Source organism: Lithobates pipiens, unplaced genomic scaffold (assembly GCF_037356315.1).
Source record: "Lithobates pipiens isolate NorthernLeopardFrog02 unplaced genomic scaffold, aLitPip1_a1.2 Scaffold_28, whole genome shotgun sequence".
NCBI lineage: Eukaryota > Metazoa > Chordata > Amphibia > Anura > Ranidae > Lithobates > Lithobates pipiens.
This window is the reverse complement of record NW_027507789.1, coordinates 188399506-188417036: the sequence shown is the minus strand read 5'-3', so window position 1 is coordinate 188417036 and position 17531 is coordinate 188399506. Positions and strand designations below refer to the sequence as shown.

Here is a 17531-nt window from a genome sequence, read left to right as displayed (position 1 = left end):
AGGTTGCCTACCCCTGATTTAGTTCAACAGAGCCTCACAGCACTCCCAGACCAAAGACTGGCCGCTCAGACCCCCAAGTGCTGGATTGTGGGATGCATCATGTTCTCCTTTACTCTACCTAGCAGCAACTGGCATTTCATTAAGTATCATTGGTAAGCACAGTGGGGGAGGGGCAGTAGTAAAATTGGGTTAAAGAGTACAGAGTTTTGGTATTACCCTAATTTGAGTGATGTTGAGTCTTTACTGAGGGAGGACACTTTGGGCAAGGCCTTGTCTACAATATATAAGCAACTGTTTGGTGAGGGAGGAGATCTCCTTGCAAAGTGTAGGGCGGTGTGTGTGGGGTGAGATGTTCCCCCAGATGGACGATGACTGGGATTATTTATGGGACATTCATTTTACTAAATTGATCTCTACTAGAGACCAACTCATTCAATTTAAATTCCTGCTTTGCATATATCTTAGGCCAGCTAGATTGGATAAAATGTTCCCTACCCAGTCACCTGGTTGCTGGTGGTGCAGTCCCCTTAATGCCGATTTCATGCATATCTTTTGGAATTGCTCGAACATTCAAGTATTTTGGAAGAGGGTCGCAGAATGTATAGCGAAAGTAACAGACATTCCTATACAGCCCACAATAGAGGTGTGCCTTTTGGGAATGGTGGAGTCTCTAGCCCCAAAAAGAGTAACTCGTACTTTGCTGACTATCCTAATCTATTACGCTAGGAAAATTATAGTGTTATCGGGGAAAAAACCTAATCCTTCATCTGTATCAGCATGGAAGGGTGTGGTTAATAGGGTTGCACCTTTATACAAGGCTACATACATTAGCAGGGTTATACCACAAAAATTTTATAAAGTGTGGGGCAGTTGGATGAATAGTGAAACTATGGTGGCGGATTGAGTGGCACCTAATAGAATGCACCTGCATCTGACATATCTAAATGTATCATTGACTGTTATTGAGAAAAGGTGGCCTTATTATTTAAATGTTTTTTTTTCACCGAGTGAAGGTCTGGAAGGTGGAGGAGAGAGTCCATGCTGAAGAAATGTACATAGTTTCTTTTTGTGTGTGGCCCATTGGGTCTTGTATATACCTGTTATGTTAAAAAGTAATAAATTAAACTTTTCAATAAAAAGATTAGAGTTGGGATGGTTCTGACTATGGGTGCATGGAATGGGTTTTTTGGTGCCGAGCCCGATACCGAAAATGAAAAATGCACTAGGCCGAAAACCAATACCGAAAATGACCGATACTGAAGCTTATTTTTTATTTTTTATGTTTTTTACAGGGGATGGTCAGAGACTGGGGACATGGTACAGGAGATGGTCAGAGACTGCAGATATGGTACAGGAGATGGTCAGAGACTGGGGACATGGTACAGGAGATGGTCAGAGGCTGGGGACATGGTACAGGAGATCAATGCAGCCTCATCAGTGCCGTCAGATGCAGCCACCAGCCCCTGTGCCCCCAGTGCAGCCACCAGCCCCTGTGCCCCCAGTGCAGCCACCAGCCCCTGTGCCCCCAGTGCAGCCAGCCTCCCCATTGCAGCCAGCCTGTGCAGGGGAAGAGAGAGGAGAAGAGAGTTGCCACCACCGCTGCCTGGTTGATTAGAGCGCCGGAAACATAACAGCTTTCATTTCAATAGCTGTGTGTTCCCCGCCGCGCGCCGTCACAGCCCCTCCCCCTTGTCTGTGCACTTTGATAGACCGATCACCCGTCCAATCCTAGGACGGGTGATCTGTCTATCAAAGTTCCCCGGACAAGGGGGGCAGGTTGTATGTGACGGCATCACAGCGGGGAACACACAGCTATTGAAATGAAAGCTGTTATGTTCCCGGCACTCTAATCAACCAGGCGGCGGTGGCTCTCCTCTCTATTCTGCGCTATAGGACGCCCCCATGATGAGGGGCACCAGGGGCGGGGGCTGGAGCCCCGCCCCATTTTCAGCAATATGTTTTGGCAGCCGAAATTTCAGTGCATCCCTAATTCTGACTTTTAGCTTTTAAGCCTGATTTACCTTAAAACCACAGCTCCACAAAGTACTATACTTTTGTAATCTAGCCATGGGACTTGACTGCAGTTTCAGGAAAAACATTCTTTTTGTGGCAAACTCTTTATAGGATTCACCTAAAAGAATATAATAACATTAGAGGCATGCTCTGAAGCATCCCAAAGGTCGGAGGTGTGAAAAAGGGAAGAAAACAATACATTTGTAGTTTTCCTGTTATGCTATGTTGTTGAAAAGAAGAACCTTTTTTTTTATTTATTTTTTTATCATTGGCAATCAGATGTTTGTTTTTTGCCAGTGCAATGTGGGAGAGGGTCTGTTTAGTCATTATGACCAGCAAGAAAAGATGTTCATTCAGACTCTTCAATAAAGAAGTCCTAAAATGTTAAAGTGATTGTAAACGATTACCTTGTAAAACAACCCATTCAGTTTGTCAGTTTTTCATGCGGATCCGAGCGGGCCACCCATTGACTTCTATGGGCAGGCGGATGTCAGCAGAGATGTGTCCACTGACACCCGCCTGCCATCTGATCCGATGAGTTCCTCTGAAAACAGACGGATGGCGAAACGGATCGGATGGGATGAAAATGGATATGCTGTCCATTTTCATCCGATCTCCTCGTAGAGAACAGCAGGACTCTGACAGGCCTGTCCCTGCACAGTGAGCAGAAACTGACCTGTCATCTGCCAACTCGGCGGGAGTCAATGGAGCGATCCCCCGCTGAGCTAGGGGAGTCTGTCCAGCAGATCCACCCCGCATGAAAGGGGCCTAAAACTGAAATGAAAACGTGTGTAGCTATAAAAAAACAAAAAAACAATTAGGCATTTTATAATGTTTTTTTTATTAGTGATCACATACCCTCTGTTTTCAGCTGCATAAAAGCTGGGGGAGGAGAAGCAGTACACTGAGATTTCCAGTGGATGGCTGTGTAGCGGGCGGAGGGTGGGCGTGTCAGGACAAGTCTGATCATTGGAGGACAGCAGGCTGAGTTCCCAGTAGAGGGAGAGAACTGACCACAATGTGTTCTCCGGCTTAACGTGGTCAGTTCTTAATAGAAAAGCAGGGGGACTGCCAGAAACACAAGGTATTTCACGCAAAGGAAGCAATACAAAGAGAACAGGATACTTTCCCATAAAAGTACATGGTACAGCAGGCACATATCAGGTATATGAAATGCTGTGGTAACAAACACTAACTTCTGTTTGAATCTGTGTTAACATACATAACTTTAATTCTTCTAACCAGGCATGTGAGCGTGAGGACTTCACCAAACCATCGCTACATCTTCACCGTTAAGACCCACCACACAGTGGTGCCGGGGACTATTGCTTTCAGTCTCCCCCAAGTAAGTGTCTGTTTTGTTACTGCTGTTCTGTGATTATCCGTTATTGCTACCGATTTCCATATAGCACTGGAAGTAATAGAATTCCAATTGCAAAGTAACACATTCAGAGCAAATCCAGGTACAAAATATGTGGGCATTTAAATGTTGCCTGTGTACATTTATAGTCTAGAGCAGGGATATGCAGTTAGTGGACCTCCAGCTGTTGCAGAACTACAAGTCCCATGAGGCATAGCAAGACTCTGACAGCCACCATTAGGACACCCGGAGGCAGAAGCATGATGGGACTTGTAGTTTTGCAACAGCTGGAGGTCCGCTAATTGCATATCCCTGGTCTAGAGGAATTTTGCAGGTATAACCAGGAAAGGAGCAAGTAAACAATATGTGTGCCATGTCAGTGGAGGCAGAAGCAGTGGTCTTCACTTGCCATTTGCTTATTTGAAGGAAATCCATAAGAATACAGAAATCATTGCTGGGGGCTATAGCCTCCAGTGGTGATCGAACAAAAAAAAAAAACCTCACAGGTTGGTTTTAATGAAGTTGATGGATTGATTGACTTGGAAATTTGTCCGGTTCCTGCTGAACAAGCCAAATTTTGATGAATTTATGGCCGGCTTAAAGGGTTTGTAAAGGCAAAAGGTTTTTTTACCTTAATGCATTCTATGCATTAGGATAAAAAGCCTTCTGTGTGCAGCAGCCCCCCTAATACTTACCTGAGGTCCCTTTCTGTCCAGCGTTGTCCAAGATTCTCCTTCCTGATTTGCTGAGATACAGCAGCGGCGCCATTGGCTACCGTTGCTGTCAATCAGAGTCAGCTAACCAATCAGGGGAGAGAGGGGTGGCGGGCCCGGGACGGGGCTCCATGTCTGAATGGACACAGGGAGCTGTGACTCTGTTCGGGTGCCCCCATAGCATGCTGCTTGCTGAAAAGGAGGAGGGAGGGGCCAGGAGCGGAAGGGATCGAAGAAGAGGAGGATCTGGGCTGCTCTGTGCAAATCCAGTGCAACAAAGCAAGCAAGTATAGCAAAAAAAAAAAAAAAAAAAAGACTTTATAATCACTTTAAGAATCATCTTAAAGCTGAACTCCAGGAATGAAGAAAATTTTACTCTTGAGGTTTGGTCCCTATTCCCACTGCAAGGTTGTGCTACTTGTTTTGCCTAAGGGAGGAATAATAGGGTGTTCTACTTACCTTGCTTCTGTAGGTTTCCTCTCCTCTTTGTGCTACTGGTTCCCCAAAGTCTCTTCATTTTTCTGTCTGATCGGTTGCAGCTACCTGACAACAGTCCCTACACCCCAGAGGTGTTACAGCACCTGTGTCACACAGATTTTTTTGAAGATAAGGGTTTCTCTTTTCTGTTGGCTAAGGAATTGCCCACAGGGAAGACTTTCCTTCCTGTGTTTTTCAATACCTCTGCCATGGACACCAGCCTTTTGGGCTTGGGGGGGGGGGGGGGGGGCGCGCGACCTGGGCACCCTGTTGGCGCAGGGACTTGGTCATTAGTGGAATCTCATTTCCTGATCCTTGAGCAGTGATGGCGAACCGTAGATATATTGTATATGACTGTTATTTAAAGCAATGACCTCACCAGCACCCACATCTTTTTCTGGGCGGCAGTCTTCGGGCCTCTTCATTGGCCGGTGGGGTGGTGATGTCACTTGCCCGGCACTGTAAGCTGAACTGCACATGCGCAGCTTAGTTTACAGCACCAGAGAACAGAAGAGATAGAACAAGTCTCTTCTGCAATAAAGGCCTGTCTGCTCTGTTTCTTACAGTGGAACTTTAATTCCACTTTAATAGAGAGCTATTACAATGGATTTTCCCTTGGATGGACTGCTATGCCAGCTGTAGGTTAAACTTTAGATTTCTACAATTTATATAATACGATACATTTATTGTTGTACTCACAAGTTTGGATGACGTACTTAAACTAAATTTTGCCTTATTTATTTTAGAGAAAATGGGCCGGGCTCTCCATTGGTCAGGATGTAGAAGGTGAGATCATTATTAATTTTTTTCTCTTTTGAGTATTAGAAATGTGCATGGTTTATAAATACCTGTTACCCACAAACAATGAAGGCAGGTGTTGTTGAACAAGGACTTCATATACTCTTCCCCCCTGAGAAGTACTTCTCACTTCTATTCCTTCCAATACCTGGACAGAACGTTTTTTTTCTCTTATTGGGTTGATGTTTGGAAATGACTAAATTAAAAACATTTTTGTGTGGTTCTAAAAACAAAAAAGAGTGATTTTGGTCTGCAAGAAGTCAAATATTTAGAGATGTAATAAACCCAGGTTTCTCTTAGAATCAGAGTAATCGGTCACAGGCCTTAGCAATTCATCCTGAGCAGTCATTTAACCACTTCCCGACCAGCGCACGACGATGTACGTCGACAGAATGGCACGGGCAGGCATATTGGCGTACAGAAGACAAGTATTTGGCGCAAATCAAAGATATTAGGTTCCCACTTGAAAAAAAGGGAGTCTATAAGGTTACATATGGTGAGTGCAGGGAATGCACTACTTTGTCCAGACCAAAAAAAGGAGGGAATAAATGTTCTTTAGTTCATGGAGAGGGGGAGGGGAAAAGGAATGGGGAGGGGGGGGATGGATCCTCATGCAGGGCTGCCACCTTAAAAGAGCTGAAACTTGAGCTCCTGGATTGCTGTAGATAAAGGAGAAAAAGGAGAGAAAGGGGCGCCTCTGGGTGCAGATTTTTTTAAAAGGTTTTATTTTCAGTGTAAAAAACATAAAATTTTGCACTCACATTTAGTAGGCAAAAAGTAAGCATTAAACACCAGGGGTCATCTGGTAGATCTGATTTTTTGGGACGTCAGCCAGTGGTCCGGTCCACATCTGTCATCTCATCGCGTTGTTCCTGTTCCTCTCACATGCTGTCCACTGCAGGTGTTTTGTATGAAGCAGCCGGCTTGTGGTGGACACGAGATGTACGTCCAATATTCAATGCTGCCCTGCCATCGGGAGCGCGCCACCGGCGGCGCGCTCCCGCGCTGGTCGGGACCCCTGTGAGACCGGTCGCGGGACCCGCGGACTCGATCGCCGCGGGCATCCCCGCGATCGTCTCACGGAGCGGCCGAATGGAGCAAATGCATGGTAAACAGCATTTCTCCATTCTGCCTAGCAACTAGTGACGCTGATCTCTGCTCCATGTGATTGGAGCAGAGATCAGTGTACACTAAATGAAAGCCCAACCCCCCCACAGTTAGTAACACACCCCTAGGAACACTTAACCCCTACACTGCCACCCACTGGTTAACCCTTTCACTGCCAGTGTCATTTACACAGGAATCACTGCATTTATATAGCAGTGATTACTGTATAAATGACAATGGTCCCAAAAATGTGTCAAAAATGTCCGATGGGTCCCCCACAATGTCGCAGTCACAATAAAAATCGCTGATCGCCGCCGTTACTAGTAAAAAAAAAAAAATAATAAAAAATTATTAATAAAAATGCTATAAAACTATCCATATTTTGTAAACGCTATAACCTTTGCGCAAACCAATCAATAATCGCTTATTGCGATTTTTTTTTTTTACCAAAAATATGTAGAAGAATACGTATCGGCCTAAACTGAGGGAAAAAATGTTTTTTTATATGATTTTTGGGGGATATTTATTATAACAAAAAGTAAAAAATAATGCGTTTTTTTTTCAAAATTGTCGCTCTATTTTTGTTTATAGCGCAAAAAATAAAAACCGCAGGGGTGATCAAATACCACCAAAAGAAAGCTCTATTTGTGGGAAAAAAAGGACGTCAATTTTGTTTGGGAACCACGTCGCACGACCGCGCAATTGTCAGTTAAAGCGACGCAGTGCCGAATCGCAAAAAGTGGTCTGGTCTTTGACCAGCAAATTGGTCCGGTCTGAAAGTGGTTAAAGAGGCATAAGCAGTGGTTGCCTTTAGGCTGAATTTTAACACTAAGGTTAGGTTTGCACTGGTGCGATGCCAGACATGTCTGTGCACATCAAATGCGATGTCTGGGCAGTGCAAATTCAGCCATACAGTTTGTATAGCTGAAATCACATTGCTTTCAGACCAAAATGGTGCAGGACCCATTTTCCGCACTGGAATGGGATTGCATGGAATCAGATTCTGCCCCATTCCACAGTTGGCACTGCGTTCTGCGAACTCATTTGGGCATCATTAACTTTATATTGACACCCTTAGCGATCCGCAGAGAGCAGTGTGAACTGCCTGCGAGTCGGATGGAATGCGGGAGCCTGCACAGGGATCGCGGTGGTTGCCGCATTGCACCAGTGTGAACCCAGCCTAAGGAAAAAAAGTATTTCAATAAGTTTTTACTCAAAGGTTTAACAAAGAACAGACCGACCAATGTAGTTGGACAAATATCAAGGAGGGGTGTGCCCTCCAATGCATCAAGAGTCCGAGTGTTATGGACAGGACCCAATTAAATGAGCCTAAGGAAAATTTAACACACCTGCACTTACACATGTGTGAGTGGTGTGTTGCCCAAAAAAATGCAGGTAGGTTTTTATTTTATTTTTGTGTATTGAAGCTCATTAGGGGCCATTCAACGCATGCACATTAGCACTCACATGGGTTGGAAAAGGTCTTCAGTGAAAATTGCATGTTTTTATAATTCATAGATCTGTGAATTTAGGCAGCTGAAGTTTTGTAGGAATCATAATTTTCCTGAAATTCAAGCGTCCTCCCTTCTCCTGAACTTTACTTTTGCTCTCCAAGGCATCCTCTGACATTTTAGGGCAAATTTAGAGACTTTGAGAGTTGAGATGCACAGAATAATTACTTTTTTTTCCCCCCAGAAATATTAGAATTTTCATTAGAGATGCACTGAAATTTCGGCCACTAAAACACATCGGGCGAACATAGTGTTATCGCCATTTTGCCGATAAGAGAATAAGGTGCAGACGATGGCACCAAAAAACGCATGCGATTTTGCAGCAAATACGTGCCGGTTTTACAGCGAATTCATGGCAATTTAGCTGTAAATTCGCTGCGATTTTACCATGATTTTACTGTGCTCATGGTTTGTTTTTCATAGGTCACAAAAACTCAAACGCATCACATGACTCAAAAACATTACACAGGTGCATTATTTACAATGTGTTCTTGCTGTGTTTTCAATGCATTTCAGCAGGTAGGTGCATTATGGTGCTTTTTTTTTTTGTTTTTGTTTTTTTAGCCCTGGTTCAAATTGATGCTACTTTCAAAACATGCTAAAGTCACAGATCAGAGCGATTTCAGGTGCTACTTGAAAGACATCTGTGTGGCTTCATGCACAGATGTCTATTGAAGTTGCACCCAAAATCGTCAAAAGTAGTACAGGATCGATGTGGTATGGCAAATTGGCGTTGCACCGATTGGAACGGTGCCATTGCTGGCAATAGGCTGCGGCTTGTCATGCGATTTGACCTGTTAACTCACATGACAAATCGCTCCAGTGCAAACGAGGGCTTAACTGACCAATGTTGCAGCAAGCAAGATTTTTAACACCACAACGGAAGCACAGCGGACCGGTGTGAAGACATACAAAGAATTTAAGGGATACATTTTGCTTGAGCTTTTCTTGCACTAAAGGTGTCAATAATGGCTGACAATAAATTCATATTAATTTAATTTAAATTCATGATATTGGTTAAAAAGTTGAATATAATACAATTATATATAAAAATATATATATATTTTTTAAAACTGTCATTTTCGGTTTTTGGCCAATTGTATCCTGCAGTTCGGCAGCAAAATTTCCATTCTGTGCACCTCTAATTTCCATATAATGTCATTGTATCTCTGTTATGGGCTTTTTTAGTTAGTAGTTTTTATGTGTGTTTAAGTTAATCAGTTAATCTCTGCTCTAATCTCTATATTTTATTTTATTTTTTTTATCATTTTTGTTCAGTTTGAGTTTCATGGTTTTACTTTTAAACATCATCTTTAATTGCGGATTATACATTTTTTTGCTGGGTATTTTTTAGTTGGTTTTGGCTTTATAACTTTTTAGATACAGGATCCGTATTTGTGTATAGAACATCAAGATGGCATTTAGGTCATCTTCATGCCCTCAGAAATGTGACGCAAAATTATGTAAATTAATTGGTTGCTTCCTGCCTTCCCCACGTTTATTCTGCTCTTTGCCTGGCAGAACCAGAAGGCCATGCCTGAATAATTAAGGCACTGGAGAATTAAGAATCCCTCTGTGTGTGCTATATATAACTCCTCTGTGGTGCCCCCGCTCCCTTGGCTAAACGTTGATATTTTATTAGCCTGTTAGCAAAAGGTAGGGGAACATTTGCAATTTGTTTATGAACTAAAGAAGTTGCTCCCTTCTGGGTATTGTACAGCATGGAGGTTTGCTGAGAGTGGTCTGTAGGTGATTGAGGAACCACTTAAAGGAAAACACCAGTTTTGCACAAAAAATATATCTTATCTCTCTCTATCTATCTCATATACTATAAAAAAAAATATAGCATACACATATTGCTACACAAGTCATATTGTATTTTAATGGTATTAAAATTACCTTTCCTTTTAATGCTACACCACTGTAATTTCTCTAAGCGTCTTCTTGGACAGCCATGAGACCTAGGGCTCCTCCTACCAGGACAGGAAACGCGTTAACCCCCACCAGATAAAAGGGCGATCCTTCAGGCCCCATGTCAGTATTAGTGTTTGCTCCGGACAGGGGGTAACATGTTTCCTGGAACTGGTTCCCCCAAGTCTCATGAGTGTGGCTCCTGTGGCGATTGGGGTGGTGTTTCTTACCACCTTCTTCTGACCCAGAGCGGCACGTCCACAAGGGGAGTAGGTTTGTGGCTGCTGTCCCTACTCAGTGCATGGGAAATGAAAGCACCACAGTGCACGTCCAAGCTTCTGCTGCCCACGAGCCACATGGCAGCAGACAGCTTGTTTCCCTGCTAGCAGCCTAGCTGGAGTGCAGGGGAACAGAGTTCCAAGCTGGCCCACAAGAGGTACACGGCGGGGTCACTTCTGGGGCATGTGAAGTCACCAGTGGGCCCTGGAGACACTAGTTCCAGTCGCTAAACGGCATGAACAGGGACACTGGGAGGCCGGTATTTAAAACGATGAAACCCAGCCGAGGCTGCGAACCACTAAAGGGGCGGGATGGACTCCTCTGCAATACCTGCATAGGCAGCGGAAGCAGGCCCTAACATCAGCACCTCACCTAAGCCTGAAGTATTCGTACCTGCTTGAACATCCTGTGAGTGTTTTAGCCCCTTGTAACCAGTAGGGACTGGGTGAAGGGGGCACATTTTCCTTCCCTCCTTCACAAGGTGTTTTCGAGTGTATGTGGTATAGGTTACATTGGGGTGATTTTGTTCTCTTGCAGACCAAGACTCAGGACAAGGCCCAAGCGCAATCACTAAAAAGGAAATGTGCTGTTTGCGTAAACAAATTGAGCTCCTCATGGAGCAAAGCTGTTTGCCGCACCTGTATAGACAGCCTAGTGAAGGATGACCCGACAATCTCCTGTCAGAAATTGCTGACTTCTGTTAGGGATGAGCTTATGTCAACATTCAGCTCATTTAAAACTCTGATTGCCAAAATCCAAGTCCCCCTCAGAGGGTCCATCTCTAGTTAGGTCTTCAGCTGGTCCCAATGCTCCACAGCAGAGTGTGGAGAGTGAAGGTTCTGAGGCTGAAGCCAGATCTATCTGTTGTTAACCAGAAGAATCAGGGTCAGGTTCATGGCCCGGGGATAGAGAATCCGCAAAGAGCTCGAGTTATAAGTTGTCATTGGAAAATGTAGATGTCTTATTAAAGGCTTTCTATATGACACTTGATATAGAAGAAGAGAAGGTACAATTGTCTAAACATGACCTTCTGTATGAAGGTTTGCATAAGAAAAAGGCTAGAGTTTTTCCCCTGCATAGTTCCCTTCTTGATACTATCAAGTTGGAGTAGGAAAATCCAGAGAGAGACTATCTTTTCCGGTAACCTAAAAAGGTTTCCATTTGAAGAGGACGCAGCGCAGCCATGAAAAACAAAATTAAGACGCACCTCTTCCAAAAGTTTAAAAAACTCGGACCTAGCGTTTGACGATATGGGCACGCTTAGGGATCCGATGGATAAAAGAGGAAATATCCTTCTGCACAGGGCCTGAGACTTGGCCATTGTGAATTTTAACCACTTCAGCCCCAGGCCATTTTGCTGGCTTAAGACCAGACCACTTTTTGCGATTTGGCACTGCGCCAATTTAACTGACAATTGCGCGGTCGTGCGACGTGGCTCCCAAACAAAATTGACGTCCTTTTTTTCTCACAAATAGTTTTCTTTTGGTGGTATTTGATCACCCCTGCGGTTTTTATTTTTTGCGCTATAAACAAAAATAGAACGACAATTTAGAAAAAAAACACATTTTTACTTTTTGTTATAATAAATATCCCCCAAAAATATATATATAAAAAAAAATGTTTTCCCTCAGTTTAGGCCGATGCGTATTCTTCTACATATTCTTGGTAAAAAAAATCGCAATAAGCGATTGATTGGTTTGCGCAAAAGTTATAGCGTTTACAAAATAGGGGATCATTTTATGGCATTTTTATTAATAATTTTTTTTTTTTTACTAGTAATGGCGGCGATCAGCGATTTTTATTGTGACTGTGACATTATGGCGGACACATCGGACATTTTTGACACATTTTTGAGACCATTGTAATTTATACAGTAATCACTGCTATACAAATGCACTGATTCCTGTGTAAATGACACTGGCAGTGAAGGGGTTAACCAGTGGGTGGCAGTGTAGGGGTTAAATGTTCCTAGGGGTGTGTTACTAACTGTTGGGGGGCTGGACTTTCTTTTAGTGAACACTGATCTCTGCTCCAATCACATGGAGCCGAGATCCGCGTCACTTGTTGCTAGGCAGAACGGGGAGATGCTGTTTACAACGGCATCTCCTAGTTCAGCCGCCCCGTGAGACGATCATGGGTATGCCCACGGCGATCGAGTCCGCAGGATCTGCGACCAGACTCAAGGGGGTCCCAACCGGCACGCTAGCGCACCGCCGGCGGCGCGATGGCAGGGCGGCAAATTTAAAGGGACGTACAGGTACGCCCATTTGCCTGCCCGTGACATTCTGCCGACGTACATCGGCGTGTGCTGGTCGGGAAGTGGTTAAACCAGCTCTGGCTTCCACTTGGGTAGCCAGAAATTTAGAAGTATGGTTGACACAAATACAAATACATTTGTTGGCAAGTACTTCTAGAGAACAGATTCTGAAATCTTTCCCTATCCTCTTTCGTGCAGTGAGGTTTTCGGCTGATTCTTCCGCAGAGTCAGTAAGAATGACAGCTAGGACCTCAGCCTAAGTGAATTCGGTCAGAAGAAGCCTATGGCTTAAAACCTGGCCAGGTGACGCTGCCTCAAAGTTACGCCTATGTGGTCTTCCCTTAAAAGGTGATCATCTTTTTGGCCCATGTCTGCAAGAGGCGCTGGAATGTACGGCCGAGAGAAAAAGGGCCTTTCCAAAGAATGAGAAAAAGCCGACAGCCAGAAAAAATATTTGTGGCCAAAGTAAGCAGCAAAGTAGGCAGCAAGGTCCAAGACAAAGGGACAATAGGCCCAAAAAGCATTGAACAGGGCACAAATGCAGGGGTAAATGGGGCGTCTTGTTTAACCCTCCTCAACAACCCACCAAGCCAGAGTGACTCGTATCTCCCTGTGGGAGGAAGGTTGAGGGCTTTTCTTCCAAAGTGGGCAGCAGTCACCTCAAGTCCATTTATACTGGACCTAGTGACCAATGGGTACAGACTGGAATTTTCTTTCTCCAGACCATACAGGACTTCCTTCAATCTCTAGGCTGGTTAATAAACAAAGAAGTCTTCCTTAATTCTGGCCCAGAAAGTGACATATCTGGGATACGAATTTTTCTCTGTACACCAAAACATTTCCTTCCGCAGGAAAAGGCAAAGCCTGGATTCTAGCAGGCTCCAGTGTGAGCCTGGCGGTTGCAAAGCTGAGTTATGCCCTGCTTCCTTCTGGGCTCAGTCACTTTGATGTGCTATTCTACTGTTAGGCCCCATGCACACGAGATGCTGTTAAACGCATGTTCAGAGACAGTTGGACACCTTTTTCAACTGCCCCTGAACTCATTCAATGTATGTTATACTGTGTGTTCATGTACACAGTTTCATTTTTTGCAGTTTTTAGGCAGTTGCGTTTAACCTCGTTTTTCCAAAAGCAAAAAAATGGGTTCAGACGAAAAAGTTTTCCACGTTTCAGACGTCAAACGCGGCAAAACGCTGCTACTGCATTTTGCTGCGTTTTCATTTATAAGCGTTTTTAAAGGTGCCCTATTTTTTTACATTAAAAATGTCAAAAATGATGGCAAATGATGAAAAACCATTAAAAAAAATAATTTAAACAACTGCAATTGCAAGTGGACAATCCACAAATTGTGGCAAGTGGACAATCCACAAATTGTGGCAAGTGACGTGGCAAGTGGACAATCCACAGCTTGTGGCAAGTGGACAATCCACAGCTTGTGGCAAGTGGACAATCCACAGCTTGTGGCAAGTGGACAATCCACAGCTTGTGGCAAGTGGACAATCCACAGCTTGTGGCAAGTGGACAATCCACAACTTGTGGCAAGTGGACAATCCACAACTTGTGGCAGGTGATGTGGCAAGTCATGTGGCGTGGGAAATCCACAACTTTTGAAAGGTGACGTGGCAAGTGACAAATACAAGTACACAGCTGCTCTCCCAGCTTCTGCTACTCATTATGGTCTCACAAAATGGCTGAAATAGTTAATAATACTGTTTTATGATAACTTAACTAAACACTTCTAGACGCAAACGCAGTAAAATGCCGCTAAACGTGGCATGCAATTGCGGCAAAACAGGTGTTTCTAAACACCGGTTTCAGCTTTTAAAAACATACGTTCAGCAGAGTTTGCACCGGCATCTCGTGTGCATAGGGCCTTAGGCTACGGAACCCTCTGGCTGGCTGATTGAATCGGTTCTGATATTGCTGATTTTTTCTAACCTGACAGCTTATTATTCCAAATGGGGAAACCTTCATTTTGTTTGCTAACTGTTGACTCCAACTACCAGCAAGAATGAGTTCCCTTACATTTAAAGAGCACCTGTCATTTCATATCTATCATGGCAGTGCCTGTTAGCGGGCATCCACTCATCTGCCGCCGCCACGCCACCAACCATCCCATTAAAGTGAATAGGACTGTCGGTGAGTCAACAGCGGGTCAGAAGAGCCACTGCTGCAGGACAGAGATGAGAGTTGCTTTTTAAAAATTATGATTTAAAATCAATTTGATTTAAATCGAGCCTTTTTACTAGTGATTTAAATACTTGATTTAAATCAAATCCATACGTCTATTTCCCAAAGACAAGCTCTGGATATGATGCTGAGCACGTGCACACAACTTCTTTGGTTGACTTTGGCGAGGCCTGTTCTGAGTAGAACCTGTCCTGTTAAATCGCTGTATGGTCTTGCCCACCATGCTGCGGCTCAGTTTCAGGGTCTTGGCAATCTTCTTATAGCCTAGACCATCTTTATGTAGAGCAACAATTTTATTTATATTTGTATCGGTTGGCAAGGGTACAAGGCAGGGATATTTGAACATCAGTCCTGCACACTGTCCAAGACCACATCAATTCTTTGAAAGAGTTGCAAATGAAAATAAACGCCTACATTACAAAAATTAATATTACGTTAATTTCCCCCAATTCAGTGCCCCCCCTTTATTCAGGCGCTTTGGACTCTCAGCTAGCCAGAGCTGCTGTTAGACATCATGGGGGATCGTACAGCATAGCTGACGGGAACAGTAAACCAAACCTAACAGACAGCTCTAGCTGCATGGACAAACCACTCATTCATGCAACCAGAATACCTGTGAGAATGAGCCCTTAGTTATGTTTTTTATCAATTTTTTTATTTTTTAAATTTTTTGAAGAGCCCTGTGGAGGTTGATGAAATGCCCAGGGTTCTAAACAGATACCCAACAGCTCACTTTTGAGTCACAGAAAAATTGAGGACACGCAGCTGCAGAGTGAATGAACAGGAAGTGCTCTGTACAAAGACTTCTTGTTCATTCACAAACCGAAGCATTGCAAACAGAGAGGGCCAAAGGGGCAAAGGTTGCAGTAACTGTGCCCACTCCTGCTACTCTGGGCCCTCCTGTTGAACTTATGGGACCTGGGGCCCCGTACAGAAGGGTGGATGCTTCCCCCTTTTCAGTGGCCCTGCAGCTACCTACCATACACAGAGTGGCGTAATGATGGCAAGGGAAGCTCATCCACTCTCCAGACTGGCCAGACCCCAGAGTCCTAAACAAACTGAACTTCCTGCCTGTCTATCCATCTGTCTCCCTCCAGATACTTTCATGTGCGCCAATGCCACAGTCTCGGTGTGGGATCTACCCTGTTCATGACCACCTCCTGCATCCTCCTTTTGCAGTTTGTCAAAATATCTGAAAGCAGGAGTAAACCCGCTGACGTGTTTTTTTTTTTTTTTCAGACCTGCAAGGGAAAAGGCATAATGAGCTAGTATGCACCACATACCAGCTCATTATGAAATATTTACCTTAGAACGAGGCCCAGACATCTCACTCGATACATGCCGAGGGAGCTGACATGTTCCCTCGGCGTGTCTTCTGGGTATCGCGGCTCCAGCGCTGTGAGTGGCCGGAGCAGCGATATCGTCACTCCCGCACATGCACGCTGGAGATTTCTTTCCGGCAGGCTCCGGTGTTCTGTCCAAAAATGTCCGCCTATCGAATAGTGTCCGCCTTATACTGCGCAGGCACAGCGCTTGCGCAGTACGGAGCACAAGGAGATTCAGAAAATCTCCGAAGCTGAACAGCGCCTGCGCCGTGAGTCCAGGTTCAAGCCCCACCATCCAAGTGGACATAGGGCTGCACATATTTAGAGGGCCGCTCGCCACGCTTGCTTCGATTGCCACGCTTCGGGCACGGCTCTTTTTTATTCTAACTCTATGTTCACTTGGATGGTGGGGCTTGAACCTGGACTCGCGGCGCAGGTGCCGTTCATCTTAGGATATTTTCAGAATCTGCTTGTCATGTGTACTGTGCAACAGCGGACACTATACGACGGGGGACAGTATTTGACAGGACACCAGCATCTGCCGGGCTTCCAGCCGAGAACCCCCTGTGTGCATGCGCTGCTGCATTCAGCGCCTCATTGCGAGGGGATTATCTCCTAAACCATACAGGTTTAGGAGATATTTCTTTTTAGCTACAGGTAAGCCTTATTATAGGCTTACCTGTAGGTAAAAGTAAAAAAAAAATTATACAACCACTTTAAAAACGTATGGCGTCTGTGCGAGCTTCAGGCACGAATAAACAGCAAGCAGCATCATTAAGCATGCAGCACCACAGGGGCTGCCTGCCTATGCTTTTAGCATCCATAGAGGTGTTTGTACAGGCAAATATGTGATGAATGAAGGAATCTCTACCCAGGGCTGTGTTGCCTCTGGATGCCATCGTTGCTATGGAAGCTTTTATTACATTAGTTCCAACCCAGTTTCTACAATTCCCAAAGATGATAATTAAATGGAATAATAAGATGGGTGTTACTAATAGATTCAAATAAAAAAATGTTCTCTGATCATTTGCATAATTAGGAAAAAAGCATATAAACAATACTATGGAGTGTTTTCTGTGTGATCATACTTCATATGAACGCTCAGGTGATTTGATTCCCCTGGAGAGCGGAGTGTTATCACATGAAGAGGGTACACTGGGTTGTTCAGATTTCTAATCTGCAGAACTGTGTGCAATCAGCTGATGAGCTGAACTCTGGGCCTTCCTCTGAAGCACATCAATCTGTCCTCTCTCTCCAAACAGATTACATTGTGCTTATAGTTGTAACTCGTTCCTGCCTTCAAAACAGATGGCAGTGCCCATGTGGAGTCTGTTTGCAGAGCTTTGTGGCCAACAGATGGTTTTACTAAAAACTCTTGCCCAGTGCCGGAAGACCGCGTGCAAGGTGATTGTAATTTCCAAATGGGTTTTTGTATTTTCTTTTTGATTTAATTGTCTCCAACTATAGATGGCTTTCAAGGAAAATGCAGCACTGGGCATAAAATGAAATGGCCACATAACCCCTCTAAATTTTTATTTTGAAAAAAATTTGTTATGTAAAAAGAACCTATAGAGCGTCCAATTGATAGGT

The 17531-nt window shown here is 44.2% G+C and overlaps 1 protein-coding gene across 1 annotated transcript in view; it reads left to right on the top strand.

The window, feature by feature from the left end:
- NSF (N-ethylmaleimide sensitive factor, vesicle fusing ATPase) overlaps positions 1–17531 on the top strand; it is a 132580-nt gene that overhangs the window by 45668 nt on the left and 69381 nt on the right. The window contains exons 3-4 of the mRNA XM_077460152.1: positions 3259–3358; positions 5310–5349. Of these exons, the coding sequence (XP_077316278.1) occupies positions 3259–3358; positions 5310–5349 (140 nt within the window). The remainder of the gene's footprint in view (positions 1–3258; positions 3359–5309; positions 5350–17531) is intronic.